At 43.9% G+C, this 17,509-nt stretch overlaps 1 protein-coding gene across 1 annotated transcript in view; it reads right to left on the reverse strand.

The window, feature by feature from the left end:
• Positions 1-16,265, reverse strand: part of kctd16b (potassium channel tetramerization domain containing 16b) — a 235,489-nt gene extending 219,224 nt beyond the window's left edge. The window contains exon 1 of the mRNA XM_041194015.1: positions 15,437-16,265. Coding sequence (XP_041049949.1) covers positions 15,437-16,265 — 829 coding nt within the window. The remainder of the gene's footprint in view (positions 1-15,436) is intronic.
• Between the last annotated feature and the right edge of the window lie 1,244 nt (positions 16,266-17,509).

The raw sequence follows: 17,509 nt of genomic DNA on the forward strand, positions 1-17,509 counted from the left end.
GCCGAAGGAAAGGTGTAACATCTTGTGGGGAAGGGTGGTTTTGATGCATGCAGGACACCTCCCAAATGAGGTGCCCCCCACCCCCCCTTTCCTTACTGCTACTTTTTGTGTAGGCCATAAAAATGGCCTGGCCACTCCCACCAGCTTACACATGCCAGCTATTTCATGGCATGGGCAGTGTATTATCCACATCAACAGGCTTACTAACAAGCCTAATTAACCTTTAATGATTTAGTTACATATGGCAAGTGGGCTGCCAATTTTGATGGCCACCCACCTACCGTATTATGGGGGCCAGCTCCAGGATGGGCAGGAAGTTGGTGGGCTAGCCGTCCGAGCTATTTTACATGACATCCCCGGCACCCAAAAACATGCCCTGCACATAAAATCAAGCCCTGTGGTTTTAGTCATTGCAGCCAATTTATGCCATGTTGCTGCTTTTAAAGTTTTCCAGAAAACAAAGAAAAACACATTTCTTGAAAAGTGCTACAACTCCAGAAAGTTGCTGACAATGACCAAAAACACAGGGTTCGTATAGCAGTGTCATAGCATAGAAATATAATTGCAATGATGTAGTCTACAGCGCTGGGGCTCTCACTTCAATAAGTACAAAAAAAAAACTTTTTAAAAAATCAATTTGAAAGAAATCAGTAAAATAGCTTAGAGTGAAATAACACATTTGTCTTCAATGATGATTTCTTGACATTGTGATAGCTACTAACAAAGAGAAAAATATGAATGTGCAGTGGAAGAAAATGTAATGCAGTCCATCCAGCTCAAGGTTTACAAATGCCTTATATAATTGCATCATGATGGACTTTTAACAATGCATTGAATCATTTAAGTGACTAATTGTTTGAGAAACCAACTGTACGTAAGGCTTCCAAAACATAAATTCCTTTTGAAACTTCTCACTGACCCACTGAAGTAATCGGATTAACAGCATTACATAATCTGACAGTGTAGCACATAATGATGGGAAAGCAGAGGGAAAAAAATACTCGGTTGTAATCTAATCAAGAACTTTTGATTAGCTCAAGGCCATGAGAATGAAAGCTAGGAACAGATTAAGACTGTGAAATCATTCTTTCACCTTGTATTATATATCAGATGCAGGACATTTTGAACTACATTTCCCGCTGTGTTCTGACCTGAAGCTCACTGAGGTGAGCAAACTGCAAACAAGACTCGCATTAATAATATTTTCTTTTGCTTTGTTTTGTTTCTTGTTTAAATGGTTTTCAACCCTCCCACTGGCACAGACAGATTTGTCTGCCAGCAATGGCAATTGATGTAAAAAAAGATTGCAGTTTTTGAGTTACATTGTTCTGATGTATGTCACTTTCTATAGCCAGATGACAAATGACAATCTACTCATAGATAAGAATTCATGAAGTCTATAGAGAAATAATCTGCAGTTAATTTTTAAAAATAAAAATATATATTGTCATCATCAGCTGTCCCTTGATTCATGTTCTCAGCGTCGTGAGTTCGTGCCGTGTGAATTCATGTGACTGAACAGGCCGATTCTCGACCTGCAGAATTTTGGGCACATGGGGCAGGATGTTCCATGAGGTAGTGGGATTCGGAGTGCAGGATTTGTTCCCTTTTCTTTCCTTCTCTGCCATCGTTCTGCCTTATCTTTAAGGCATTTGGTCTCAAAGCATGATGCAGTTTGGTGGACAAGTTGTTGCCATTTTGAACGAGTGATAGCAAGCTCCTCCCAGTCATTAATGTCAATGCTGCCATGCTCCAAGAAGAGCTTTGGAGTGTCATTGTAGCATTTTCATTATCCTCCATTGGAAAGTTGGCCATGTGAGAAGTGAGAAAATAGAGCCTGGAGGAGGAGATGCTTTTCAGCCATCCAGGCACAGTGTTTGATTCCATCATTATTGATTTTTCAGGAGTTTTGCCTGAATGCTTATGGAGCTGGCGTCAAGAAGGACATTAGCAAATACATACAGAGGCCTGCAAGGTTGTTTTCTTAAAAGATTCTGTTTTCTCCTTTCTTCTCATCACACCATATACCATTAACTCAGCTGAGAATATAATGGGCAATGTAACCTCAAGCATCTGCCAGTACTCCTCATAACTAACCCACAAAAAATATATGAGGTGAAAGCAGTGCAGGTTATGTTCTTCCTGCTTTTACATCTCTGTGCTTATGATAATAATGATTATAAGAGCAGCATGCACTTAAAGAGTGAACTTACCAGTAAACCAAAACACTAGAATGCAAAAACATTCTTGCCATTTATTGAAAAATACCTTTATGAGCAGTGTTACAACACCACAATGCAAAGAACAGCACTGTTATGTATGTATCATGGATTTCTCATTGTCAGTCACCCTGTGATCGAGTTCCAAATCCTATTTATTTGAAGGCTATAACATTCTTGGACATATTTCACTTAAACTGTACATAATTGTGGATTGGCTTCAAGTTTTATTTTAATGCATATTTTGTTTATGTTTTTCAAAAACAAGTATCATGTAATTATTCTAACATATTTGTGTGTGCCAAAATATATGGTTAACTAAATTAATGCCAGTTTTTATGCAACTAATAACTTGACATTTATAAAGTAAACTGTGACATAGAATTTTTAGGCTTTATTAATTCAATGCCCTTAAATTTAATTTTGTTAATTAGAGATTATAAAGTGGGAGCTAATTGTAAATAAATATCCCAACTATCACAGCCACATTCAAGCATATAATTATTCAAAATGAGAGAGTGTAAAATGAACAGGAAATATCTCTTGTACTGTCCTTTTTCAGTTCATCAACCACTACTAAACTATACATACTAGGAAGATCCTAATTCCACTTTTGGTGTGTATTGAGCCAGCTAATCTCAGTTGGGCAACTATAAAAGCTTTTTAATTGGCTTCAGTATTTCCAGGTTAGGAAAGAACATAATACACCTCCTTCTCTTGCTAAAAATAGTGTGCATTATGGCCCTTCCAAGCTTGTGGATGCTAAAGCTACAAATGATTACCAGTTTCTAGACTTCCTTAAGTTCTGGTGGGTAACTGACTGTTAAGAAACATGTTAGATTGGTTGCCGAATGACTTGCCTAAGCAATAACAACTTATATTTATATAATGCCTTTAACAAAATGAAACATCCCAAGGTGCTTCACAGGCGTTTTATAAAACAAAGTATGAAACCAACCACATAAGGAGGTGTTAGGTCAGGTAACAAAAAACTTGCTCAATGAGACCAGTTTTAAGGAGTGTCTTAAAGGAGGGAAACAAGGTATAGAGCCAGACAGGTGTAAGGACGTAATTCCAGATCTTGCGGCCTAAGCAACTGAAGGCATGTTCACCAATGAAATTAAAATCGGGGATGCGCAAGAGGCCAGAATGAGAGGAGCACAGATATCTTGGAGCATTGTAAGACTGGAGGAGATTACAGAGATAGGTTAAGGCCATGGAGTGATTAGAAAACAAGGATGAGAATTTTAAAATCAAGACGTGCTTGACCAGGAGCCTATATAGGTCAACCAGCACGGGGTGACAGGGGAATGGGGATTATTGCCAGTTAAGACATGGACAGCAGAGATTTTGGTGACCTCAAGTTTATGGAGGGTAGATAGTGGGAGGCAAGCTAGGAGTGCACTGGAGTAGTCACGTCTAGAGGTAACAAAGTCATGAATGAGTGTTCAAGCATCAGATGAGCTGAGACAGGGGCAAAGTCGGGTAATGTTATAGAGGTGGAAATAGGCGGCCTCCATGATGGTACGAATAAGGTCAGTAGCTGATCTCAGGATGAAGTGTGACAGGTTGTGAACAGACTAGCTTAACCTCAGCTTAACCTGACTAGCTTTGCCTGTTGCCAGGGACAGGGATGGAGTCAGTAGCTAGAGACTAGAGTTTGGAGCGGGGACCAAAAACCATGGCTTCCCAGTATGTAATTAGAGGAAATTTCTGCTCAGCTGGTGCTGGATGTTGGATAAGCAGTTAATTTAGCAACAGTGGAGGAGTCAAGAGAGGTGGTGGTGGGGTAGAATTGGGTGCCATCAGCATATGTGTGAAAATTAACACTGTACCTTCAGATAATGTTGCTGAGGAGCAGCATGTCGATGAAAAACAGGCGGAAGCCAACAAAGTGACAGTGCGAGAGGAGGAAGAGAAGCTATTGCAAGTTATCCCTGGCCACAATTAGATAGAGTAAAATAGAACCAAATGAGAGCAGTCCCACCCAGCTGGCTGACAGTGAAGAGGCGTTGGAGAGGATAGGGTGATCAACTGTGCCAAAGGATACAGACAGATCAAGAAGGATGAAAGGGAAAGTTTACATTTGTCACAGACGCATAGGAGGTCATTTGTGACTTTGATAAGAGCCTTTTCAGTAGTGTGGCAAAGGCAGAATGTTATTGATTTTCCTCCCTTTCTGTAGGTAGCTTGTACCAAGGATAAGAGCGGCAATATAATGGGAACACCATCACTTCCAAGCTCTCCTCTAAATCACATGCCATCCTGACTTGGATATTTATATCACCATTCCTTCACCGTCACTGATTCAATATCCTGGAATTCCATATTTAACACCATCTTGGGAGCACCAATATCACAAGCACCAGAGTTAGTCAAGGAAAAGGCCCACTGCCTTCTCAGGGCAAGTGTTACCCAGATCGTAAGAAGAAATAAACAAGATTGTTTTCAACAATCTCAGCAACAGGAAAAAGGGTTTTAGACACATGGATCAGTGAGATCAATGGAGCAGTAGACTGAGTATACACCAAGAAAGTGGGAAGGAAAATTATAGTCCAGTTAATAAATTGCAGAAAATTGTCATCCACTAATGTCCCTCTTTTATGTAAACTGAGACTGTTTCTCACAGATGAGACTTTGCATAATATCCATTATATATTATTGTTGGTGAGATATTTTCTTTATTCTGGAGCTTTCAATTTGCATATATTGAATGATCCTAGGAAAAGACAGTTACAATATTTTCAGGAAAGATGCATTTAGTTTAGGATTACTAAAGAGATGTTGCCCTATGGTGGTTATATTTTTGTCAGATTTGGCTGCAGCTGTTGGAGTACTTTCGCACTTAGTAATTACATATAGCAGGGTAGAAATATGATTGTGCTAGGATTTTAGGTCAACTTGTAATCAATACTTACACTTTGTAACAGCAAATCATGGTGCAATCAAACTTTTATGTCATGAGCTATGCCACTGCACCCTCTTCTGTCTACAGTTCTGTAAAACACTATCAGCTGACAGTGAACCTTTAAATGGCAAAACTCATTCAGGTGACTTAATATTTTTGTTAACCACTCAGGGAATTATCATTTGTTAGTGAACTGAAAGTAGTGTTCACGCACTGAAAATGAATATAAGATGTTATGTATGCAATGTTGTGTCAGATTTTTTTTTAAGAGTGTGAAAATAAGTGGAAGATCCCACTTACAAACAAATTGAAGATGTTGTTAACATTGGGAATAATAAATGGTACTCTATTCTGCCCAACTCTGGAATAAGGTTCCAGAGTAAATCATTTATTACAGTGCATTAAGAGGCCGCTGAGCAATAAAATATCAATACTGAGCTCTATACAATCCTGAAGAGTAACATGATACAGCAAAGCAATTGCTCAGCACAGTGATATACAATTTTTCATTAATGTTCATAAACAGCTTCAATTATTAGAAAGCATTTTTCTTTTAATTAAATTTGTGAATAGCTTCCTGTAGCATGGAAAAACGAAACCCAGATCCATATTAGCCAGCTCTTGCCTTACAAAACTCGATCTTAAGGTAACTTTTGAAGTCATTCTCAGTTTAAAAATGTTGGGGACATATTGGCTCCATCTGGATCATCAAGATCGCCTCTAAGGCTGAGCAGGAAAGCATTAAGTGAGTCATTACAGCGTGGGGCATCCAACTGTTCTAGGGCATTAGTTCTGGGATAAGGTGTGAGAATAGACCAGTCTCTAGTGAAGAGGTGATGGAGTAACAAAATAACAGCACTGTACATTATGCTGAGCAGTAAAATATAAAGGAAGTTTTGTCAGACAAATGCTCTAGTGCGGCTCACAACCACACTGCTCATTGTGTCTGGCAGGGCTGGCAAAGAGAATTTGCTTCCAGTCTACAGTTACTGATGCTTAGGTTTTGTACCCACTGTCTCTGAAGAAATGCTTCCCCTCTTCCCAATAGCCTCAGTAGATACGCCATCCATAAATTCATTATGCCAGTCCTGAACTTGTATCTTACTCCCCCAATTCCCTTCTCCACATGATTTAAACTAATAGCCCAGATTTTGTGGTCAATAACAAAGCAACAACATTCAGCACTGACCTCAAACAAGGCTGCCACAAAGATCTAGCAATCTCTATGGCAAAAATGATTCTAATTTCCCTTTAGCCATTGTCAGTTTGAACCTGATGCCAAGTCAAGGGCATCCCTAGCAACAGTGATATCGGCAAGCAGCGTAAGCAATTTAAAGTATTTTTACAGACAGAGTCATAGGGTCATAGAGGTCTGCAGCAGAGAAAAAGGCCCTTTGGCCCATCGAATCTGCACCAGTCAAACAAATATCTAATTATTCTAATGCCATTTTCCAGCACTAGGCTCATAGCAAGTACACATCCAAATGCTTCTTAAATGTTACGAGGGTTTCTGCCTCTACCACCCTTTCAGGCAGTGAGTTCCAGATTCCCATCACCCTCCAGGTGAAAAAATTCTTCCTCACATCCCCTCTAAACTTCCTGCCCCTTACCTTAAGTCCATGCCCCCTGGTTGTTGATCCCTCCACCAAGGGGAAAACTTCCTTCCTGTCTACCCAATCTAGGCCCCTCATAATTTTATACACCTCAATCATACCCCACTTCAATCTCATCTGCTCCAAGGAAAATAACCCCAGTCTATCCAATCTCTCCTCATAACTAAAACTCTTCAGCCCAGGCAACATCCTGGTAAATCTCCTCTGCACTCTCTCTAGTGCAATCACATCCTTCCTATAATGCGGATTTCAGAACTGCATGCAATACTCTAGCTGTGGCCTAACCAACATTTTATACAGTTACAGCATAACCTCCCTGCTCTTATATTCTATGCCTCGGCTAATAAAGGCAAAAATCCTATATGCCTTCTTAACCACCTTATCTACTTGTCCTGCTACTTTAAGGGACCGGTGGACATGTACACCAAGCTCCCTCTGATCCTTGGTATTTCCCGGGGTCCTACCATTCATCATGTATTCCCATGCATTGTTTGTCCTGCCTCACCTCACACTTATCTGGATTAAATTCCATTTGCCACTGATCAGTCCATCTGACCAACCCGTCTATATCCTCCTCTAATCTAAGGCTATCCTCCTCACTACTTACGACCCCACCAATTTTCATGTCATCCGCAAACTTACTGATCAACCCTCCTACATTCAAATCTAAATCGTTTATGTGTACCACAAACAGCAAAGGACCCAACACCAATCCCTGTGGAATCCCACTGGACACCGGCATCCAGTCACAAAAACACTGTTCAACCATCACCCTCTGCTTCCTGCCACTCAGCCAATTCTAGATCCAATTTGCCAAAGTGCCTTGGATCCCATGGGTTATCAGTCTCCCAAGCGGGACAGCAAGTCAAGAAATAAAATGCACCAGTACTTTCACATCTAATGACAATTTTACAGAGAACAAAATAAATGATTAGGACATACATATGAGATTCAGGGAGAAACTGAAATGTCAAACAAACTTTTTAAGATGTTTTTTAAAAAGTTGAATTTTATCGTAATGGAGAAGTTTGACACTTCACAAATATAAAATTAGCGTTAGAGGGCCAGCAAGGCTTTTAGCAGTAATTATAAACTTAGTTCTCTGTTCAAGAGCCAGTTACACCTTATGCAACAAAAGTCCAGTCCACTGTTTTATCTTATTTGAAACACAACCATCACTACAGCCAATTGTTGACACAGACAGGGCAAAAGAGTGACTGCTACCCCAAGTATTTTGCATTGCACAGAAAAATGAGCTGTCATTAAATTGAAGATGTATTACCTAATGATTACCTTGATTCCTTACTGATCTATTCTAGACTCCTGATGTGCACAGAAGGGTTTTTAAAGTAAATTTATTGGGTTTTTTTTGCTTGACTGATGATTCTATACACCTGTTCAAGGAGAAAGGATCTAGGCAAATATTAGCTGTAACACTCCAAGCCATAATGGACTTATCACATTAGTGAGGCAAATTTAAGAGTAGATCTAGCCCTCAAATCCAAGGTAAATGCCGTCCGCCCCCCCCCCCCCCCCCCCCCCCACCCCCCTACACGGCACAGAACAACGAATGGTTAACAAGTCTTCAAATTTGACAGCCTGGGATTTTCATTTTAGATAGCTTAAATAATAAATTTAGTTCTATCAACACTGCACAAGGTAGAAATTTAATCCTGTATATTAAATCAACACGGATTCAATTATTGGCTTGCCTAACCATCTTTGAAGAATGAATATAGTCATTTGTTACTAAGCTTATATTTATACTAAAATGTAAAGAACTGAAGAAATATAAAAGTAAGTGTTGACATCATTGTTTGCTTAATTGTAGAGATCAGGCTATTTTCTCTTAATTTACATACGAACATATGAAATAGGAGCAGAAGTAGGCCATTCGGTCCCTCGAGCCTGCTTGCCATTCAATAAGATCATGGCTGCTCTGTTTCTGTTTCAACTTACACATTTCCATCTACTCCCAATAACCTTCGATTCTCCTGCCTAACAAGAATCCATCTATCTGCACCTCAAAAAGATTCAATGACCCTGCCTCCATCGCCTTCTAAGGTAGAGAGTTCCAAACTCACACAACCCTCCGAGAGATAATATTTCTCCTCATCTCTGTCCTAAAACGGTAACCCCTAATTTTAAAACAGTGCCCCCTAATTCTGGACTCACCCACAAGAGGAATCATTCTTTCCATGTCCACCTTGTTGAGACTGCTCAGGATCCTAAATACTTCAATCAAGTCACCCCTCACTCTTCTAAACTCCAGCGGAAACAAGCCCAGTCTGTCCAACCTTTCCTCATAAGAAATCCAGTCATTGCAGGTATCAACCTAGTAAACCTCCTCTGAACCACCTCCAACGCATTTACATCCTTCCTTAAATAAGGAGACCAAAACTGCACAGTGTATTCAAGGTGGGGACTCACGAGTGCCTTGTATAACTGAAGCATAACATCCTTACTTTTATGTTCAAAAACTCTTGTAATAAAGGATAGTATTACATTAGCCTCTTTAATTACTTGCTGTACCTGCATATTAACTTTTTGTGACTCATGCATTAGAACACGTAGATCCCCCTGCACCTCGGAATTATGCAGTCATTCTCCACTTAAGCAATACTCTGCTTTTTTATCCTTCCTGCCTGCCAAAGTGAACTACTTCACATTTTCCCACATTATACTCCATTTGCCAGAAGTTTTCCCACTCACTCAACCTATCTATATCCGTCTGTAAACTCCTTACTCGCTCTTCACAACATACTTTCCTACTTAATTTTGTGTCATCTGCAAGTGCAGCTATCGTGTCTTCATTCCCCTTGTCTAAGTCATTGATATAAATTGTAATAAGTTGTGGCTCCAGAACAAACCCCTGTGGGATTCCACTTGTTCACATCCCTCCAATCAGACAAAGACCCATTTATGTATGATATCTGTTTTCTGCCAGCCAACCAATCTTCCATTCATGCTAATATGTTACCCCCTGCAACATGAGCTTTTATTTTCTGCAATAACCTTTGATGTGGCACCTTATCAAATGCCTCTTGAAAATCCAAGTCAGCACGTCTACAGGCTCTCGTTTATCCACAGTGCATGTTACTCCTTCAAAGAACCCTGATAAATTGGGTAAACATGATTTCCCTTTCATAAAACCATGCTGACTCTCCCCAGTTACCTTGAGTTTTTCTAAGTGTCCAGCCATAACCTTCTTAATGATCGATTCTAACACCTTCCTCATGACAGACATCAAGCTAACTGGCCTATAATTTCCTGTTTTCTGCCTCCGTCCCTTCTTGGATAGAGGGATTATATTTGTTACTTTCTAGACTGATTGAACCCTTCTAGAATCTAGGGAATTTTGGAAAATTAACACCAATGCATCTACTACCTCATTAGCCACCTCTTTTACGACCCTAGGATGAAGTCCATCAGGAGCCGGAGACTTGTCAGCCTCCATCAGTTCACCAAGTACTGCTTCCCTAGTGATTGTAATTTCACCAGGTTCCTCTCTCCCTTCCATCTCCTGATTTACAGCTATTACTGGAATGTTTTTTGTATCTTCTACAGTGAAGACAGAAGCAAAATATTTGTTCACTTCATCCACCATTTCCTTATTATCTACTATTAACTCCCCATTGTCACTCTCTAGATGACCAACACTCACTTTACTTACTCTTTTCCCTTTCAAATGCCTGTAGAAGCTCTTGCTATACATTTTTGCATTTCTAGCTAGCTTCCTCTCATACTCTAATTTCTTTCCCCTGATTAACCTTTTAGTCATTCTCTGCCATTTTTTATATTCTTACCAATCATCTGCCCTGCCACTCACCTTTGTGCTATATGCTTTTCCTTTAAGCTTGATGCTTTCCTTAACTTATTTAGTTAACCACAGATGGTGGGTCCTCCCCTTAGAATTTTTCATTTATAGTAGCAATATACTTATTCTGAGTATTCTGAAATATCCCCTTAAATGTCTGCCACTGCTTCTGTATTGAGTTATACTCTAGCCTAGTATCCGCAGTTCACTTCAGCTGGCTCAGCTTTGTGCCCACATATTTGCCCTTATTTAAGTTTAAAATGCTAGTCCTAGACCCACTCTTCTCCCTTACAACTGGATGTAAAATTCAATCATATTGTGGTCACTGCTACGTAGGGGTGCCTTTACTCTGAGGTCATTAATTAATCCTGTCAACTTGCACAATACCAAGGTTAATACAGTCATAGAGTCATAGAGCTCTACAGCACAGAAGAAGACACTTTGGCCCATCGGGTCTCACCAGGCAAACAAGCATCGAACTATTCTAATCCCATTTTCCAGCATTAGGCACATAGCCTTGTATGCCATGGCATCGCAAGTGCATATCCAAATGCTTCTTAAATGTTATGAGGGTTTCTGCCTCTACCACCCTTTCAGGCAGTGAGTTCCAGATTCCCATCACCCTCCAGGTGAAAAAAATTCTTCCTCACATCCCCTCTAAACTTCCTGCCCCTTACCTTAAGTCCATGCCCCCTGGTTATTGATCCCTCTACCAAGGGGAAAACTTCCTTCTTGTCTACCCTATCTAGGGCCCTCATAATTTTATACACCTCAATCATGTCTCCCCTCAATCTCCTCTGCTCCAAGGAAAATAACCCCAGTCTATCCAATCTCTCCTCATAACTAAAACTCTCCAGCCTAGACAATATCTTGGTAAATCTCCTCTGCACTCTCTCTGGTGCAATCACATCCTTCCTATTATGCGGATTCCAGAACTGCACACAATACTCTAGCTGTGGCCTAACCAGCGTTTTATACAGTTCCAGCATAACCTCCCTGCTCTTATATTCTAAGTCTCGGCTAATAAAGGCAAGTATCCCATATACCTTCTTAACCACCTTATCTACCTGTCCTGATACCTTAAGGGACCGGTGGACATGTACACCAAGGTCCCTCTGATCCTCAGTACTTCCCAGGGTCCTACCATTCATCGTGCATTTCCATGCCTTGTTTGTCCTGCCCAAGTGCTCTCTGGTTGGTTCCAGAATGTGCTGCTCTAAGAAACTATCTCAAAAGCATTCTCTGAACTCCTCATCCAGGCAACTACTGCCAATTGATTTTTCCAGTTTATATGTAGGTTGAAATCACTCATGATTATGGCTGTCCCTTTATCACAAGCACCCAATAGTTCTTCTTGAATACTTTGCCCTACACTGTGGTTACTCTTAAGGGACTTGTAGATCATTCCCACTAGTGACTTCTTTCGCTGACTATTCCTCATCTCTATCCAAACCAATTCTACATCCTGACCTCCTGAACCAAGGTCATCTCTAACTATTACACCAATGCCATCCATGTCTTCATAATGGCTATCAGATCATATTTATTTAATTCAATATGCGCTATTTGAGAGTTTCAGTCCATTCACTGGCCTGTTCTACTTGAACAACTAATGGTGTCTGTGCAGTAGATGAACAAAACAGTTGCCATGTCTATACAGCAATAATATTTTAATGTACAGAATTAAGGACCAAAGAAACTCAAGCCAATCAGCACATTTGATGTGCTTAAGACATGGGGGCCTATATGGGCCATAGTGTTGTGAGGGAACTCGGGTTGAGAGACTCTCCATATGGAAACTAACGTAAGGTGTTAGCACTTATAGAAATGTATATTGTTTTAAGTTTGTAACATCGAGGATAAAGGTTGATCCTTAATACAGCCTGCCACTGTTAAAAACAAATGGGCATTTATTACCCAGGATTCGGCAATGGCAGTTCTTTAGTCCTATCCCACTACTACTGCACCAAGTTGTTGCTCCTTTCACCACATAATATGAGATATCTGCCGTTTGTTTCAAGGGAAGCTTCACAGCCCCACGGGTAAGTCCTGTGTCATGAAACTAGAAAAAATACGGTGAATAGTCTCATGGTTCACACAATTTATGGTTTGGATCGTCAATACTACATCATCAGAATACAGCAATGCAGGACCAAAGTTATCACATATTAAACACTGGACGTGGGCACTCCACTTTTTGTAAACTCGTTGACTTGCCAAATTGCACCCACCTCCCAACCCGATATTTGCTGATAATATCAGCTAGGACATGTTATTCACTAACTTCCTTCATTGTAGGTTTTTCAAAACCTTGTTGTATTTGTGAATTAGTACTCTTTGGATAAACCTCGTTGCATTTCAAGAATGCACTAATTAAGGAGATGTGACTGGGTCTATAAAAAACATGAATCAGGAAGTGTTTGCCAGTGACATTGTGAGGGGTGCCAGGTACAACACTATAGGATTCTTCCGCTTTCGGTGCTTTGTCACGAACCCGTGAAAGAGCAAGAACGCATCCTAGCCCCTATCCTAAACCCTATCTTTGGATTCTGATAACAGTAGGAACCCAAGATGGCTGATTTTCTCCAGCTGACGTGATGCCTCTTACATTTGAAGTTGCAACTTTACAAGTGGGTTGAAATGAGAGTATTGCTCCAATCATCCCCACTGTGACCAGTACCCTACATGCGCAACAATTATAATGTAATATCAAACCGTAACAAACCCGTTTTCTAAACTGAATCAGACCCTGTCTTTCGAGTTCTGTGGGTCCGAAACTAAAGCTGCAAGACCTAGTCAGCAGAGAGAAAAAAATAGCTCGATACTGCCTCCTGCTATTGGCCGGAGATATTGATTAAACCGATTCAGGCTCTGACCTCTATTCCCAAACATGGGCAGTATCTGAGACTGGACAGGGAGTAGATTTAATAAAGAGTGAATGGAGGCTTACTAATGCTGGAAGCTCCCGGCCAGATCTGCCTGCTTTCTAGACCAGTTATGAATTACCAACGAACTCTCTGCTCCCATCCTCAGAGAATGAGGCAAGCAGGTGCAATGGTCAGAATCCCACCACCTCATCCAGAAGCAGAAGTCCTTAGTATTACATTGATCCTTGTTACATTTATTACTGTTGCAGTCAGTCGCTGTCCAGCAGCTGGTGCAAGCATCGAGCCAAGGAGAGCGAAGCTGAGGCGCTCTTTATCGGAGGAGGAAGGACAGTTACAATTACTGTACAGTCCGCATCTAACTGATTTATTCATTACTGTACTTTTTTACCAGCACTGCCCTACTCTGCAACTGCTGCTAATGATTCTCTTTGCACACAGGCTCTGTGGCGGAATGGGCGTCTTCCCCTTGGGGGTATCAACACAGAAATGCTATGTATATGCGCAAAGTACGGCACAATCTGTTCTCGTCCCTTCATAGGTTTTGTGTTTCGTGGCCACTCGAACTCTTACCTGTTGTCCCGCTGCGATAGCGAAATTTGTCCTGTTCGGGATCGAATATTATTTACTGTAAATATAGAGTTTCCTTTTAGTTTTGCTCCAAATGGGAGGTAGCGGAGATGGTGCTCCCTCTCCGCCTGGGCCCAAAGAGCTTCTTCAGTGCACAGTCGGTGCTGTCCGTGCATTAGTGCTCGGTGTTGGGTTCGGGGTGCAAACTGACCTGTTAAATGTTGCTTGCGGATGAAAATGTGCTGCATGATAACTAGTGGATCTCGACTCAGTATGATAAAAGGTGGATGGTGTGTGCAAACTTAATGTGTTGGGTGTGAAGTGCAACATGATAGTGGGTGTGGACTGGAGAGAGTTGGGCAGTGGGTGTGGACTGGAGAGAGTTGGGCAATGGGTGTGGACTGGAGAGAGTTGGGCAGTGGGTGTGGACTGGAGAGTGTTGGGCAGTGGGTGTGGACTGGAGAGAGTTGGGCAATGGGTGTGGACTGGAGAGAGTTGGGCAGTGGGTGTGGACTGGAGAGTGTTGGGTAGTGGGTGTGGACTGGAGAGAGTTGGGCAGTGGGTGTGGACTGGAGAGAGTTGGGCAATGGGTGTGGACTGGAGAGAGTTGGGCAGTGGGTGTGGACTGGAGAGTGTTGGGTAGTGGGTGTGGACTGGAGAGTCAAAAACAAAAACAGAATTACCTGGAAAAACTCAGCAGGTCTGGCAGCATCAGCGGAGAAGAAAAGAGTTGACGTTTCAAGTCCTCATGACCCTTCGACAGAACTGGAGAGAGTTGCATGGAGGGTGTGGACTGGAGAGTGTTGGGTAGTGGGTGTGGACTGGAGAGAGTTGGGCAGTGGGTGTGGACAGAAGAGTGTTGGGTGGTGGGTGTGGACTGGAGAGAGTTGGGCAGTGGGTGTGAACTGGAGAGAGTTGGGCACTGGGTGTGGACTGGAGAGAGTTGGGCAGTGGGTGTGGACAGGAGAGTGTTGGGTGGTGGGTGTGGACTGGAGAGAGTTGGGCAGTGGGTGTGGACTGGAGACTGTTGGGTAGTGGGTGTGAACTGGAGAGAGTTGGGCGCTGGGTGTGGACTGGAGAGAGTTGGGCGGTGGGTGTGGACTGGAGACAATTGGGCAGTGGGTGTGGACTGGAGAGAGTTGAGTAGTGGGTGTGAACTGGAGATAGTTGGATAATAGATGTGAACTGGAGAGAGTTGGGCAGTGGGTGTGGACTGGAGACTGTTGGGTAGTGGGTGTGAACTGGAGACAGTTGGGTGGTGGGTGTGAACTGGAGACAGTTGGATAGTGGGTGTGAATTGGAGAGAGTTGCATGGAGGGTGTGGACTGGAACATGCTGGGTAGGGGGTGTGGACTGGGACATATTGGGATAGTGGTGTAAACATGTGCTGGGTGCCAACAGGAATACAATCTGGCTGTACTCACGGTAGAAGAGGTATTCGGTGTAGCTGCTCCATGCCCTGTCGTCAATAGCCTGGCCGCATACTGAGCCGGTGAGGGATGAATTGCTGCCCAGTAGAGTGAAGCCTGCTTCGGCCAGTGTGTCGAAGGCTCTCTCGAGTTGCCGGTAGCGGAGGTAGAAGCGGGACGTGTACCTGTCCGGTGTCCGGTCCGGGTCCCTGCTCTCGTTCACACTGTCTCCAAACACTTCCTTGAGGAGGCCGATTCGACCACACGCGAGGATCCGAGGGACCCGGCGGAAGAGGCGGGCGTCCCCCTGCATGCTGTCCCGCCCCAGGACACAGGAGCCCCGGTAACCCAGAGTGATGAAGCCCGCCCTGCGCTCGGCTGCCTGGCTGCCAGCCCGGGGGAGGTCGCTGCCCTGGGACAGCTCGTCCAGGTCACTGTGAGAGGGCTCGTCGAGGCCGGGGCTTTGCCCCTCGTCTGGGCTCAACATCCGAACCAGCTCGGGCAGCTGGAAGAACTCAGCCTCCCGCCGGAGGCGCATCTTCTCCGGGAAGAGCTCGGGCAGAACCACCGCCCGGTCCCGCAGGTAATCCAGGATGTAGCGGAACAAGAAGCCGTCCCTGTCGATGAAGAAGCGTCCGCGGTTGTCCCGTGCCAGGTCCGGCCCGCCGGAGTTCCTCTTCTGGCCGAACATCCTCCCGAGGACCGAGTTGGGCAGGCTGGTCAGGGTGGAGAGCCGGGTGAAGTACACCTGGCCGCCCACATTCAGCTCCACCACTTCGGGCAGCGGCCCGCTGCTGTCCCGGGCCGGCGGCGGAGCTGCCCTGCAGTTAGCATTCAGGGCCATGACCGAGAGTCCGCAGCCAACTTCTGGCCAGGTGAGTGAGGCCGCCTCCACCCTCCTCCCCGGCGGACAGCACAGTCAAGCAGGACACCAACCACCACCACTCCCTCCAAACCTCCCCCCTCCCCCCCCCCCCTACCCAACCACCCCACCCACCCCCAGCAGCCCAGTCCCGGAGAGGAGGCAAGTCCTAGCTCTGCTCCCCCTCCACCCCACCCCCTCCACTGCCTCCAATGTGGGGGGGGGATGGAGGAGGCGAGATCCCCGGCCGGGGGGGGGGGGGGGGGGTGGGGAGGGGAGTGGAGGGGTGGGGGGTGGGGGGGGACTCGCTCTGGTGGTCTGATGGCTAAAGTTAGGGGCTTGGATGCCACTTGGTGACAGGAGCGTTGCTGCTGCTGCTGCTGCTGCTGCTTCTTCCCCGGGGCTGTTCCTGGTCACTGCTGCCGGGTTCACTGCTGCAAGCTCCCGGTGTCACATCTCCGAGAGAAAGAGAAAGCAGCTGGGATGCGCCTCTTACATCATCTTCTCCAAGATCACACACCGCCTCCTGTCGAGATCTACTTCTCCAACTTGAAGACTCGGGATGATTCAGGTTCACAGGCAAAATAAAAGCAAGCTCCCTATCCCTGGGCGGCTCTCTCGCTTCTGCATCTCGCCAATAGTCAGCGGCGCTCTTGGCTAGTTTCAGACTCCTCCACTTCTCCAGACTCCGCCTGTCCAGCTTGGTTTTCTCATGTCCCCATCTCCCTGGGTTTCACGGAAATCTACGAGACGGGAAATAATTGTCCCCCGAGGATCAATCATAGACACAAAGTTGTCATTGAACATTAGTCACTAGGAAACCGAGAGCACTGTATCCCCACGATGAAACGCTGGAAGCTCCAGTCTCCTCTTCATTTGTCATTTCATCGTGTTCTAGTGCTCTGGGGTTGCCAGGGTTCAAATCTATTGAGAGGAGATGGGGTATTTTAGGATGGCGGAATAAATAATTAACTGGAAGTGTGCGGGTAAAATGACCCAGTAATCCATAAAGTCTCGCAGCCACATTTGAAGCGCAGGCTGATGCCAGCATTTCACAGATACAGAAATGTTACTAAAGAAGGCGAGGTCTAGTTTTTGGAGAGCGTCCGTATGTAATGTATGCTGAAGTAAAAGTTCAGACCCTTGGTGACATATGTGGTCATAATAACCAGCATTAACATCAATAAACTCGAATATAATCGATAGTGATAACAAATAAAGCTGCA

Source organism: Carcharodon carcharias, chromosome 8 (genome assembly GCF_017639515.1).
Source record: "Carcharodon carcharias isolate sCarCar2 chromosome 8, sCarCar2.pri, whole genome shotgun sequence".
NCBI lineage: Eukaryota > Metazoa > Chordata > Chondrichthyes > Lamniformes > Lamnidae > Carcharodon > Carcharodon carcharias.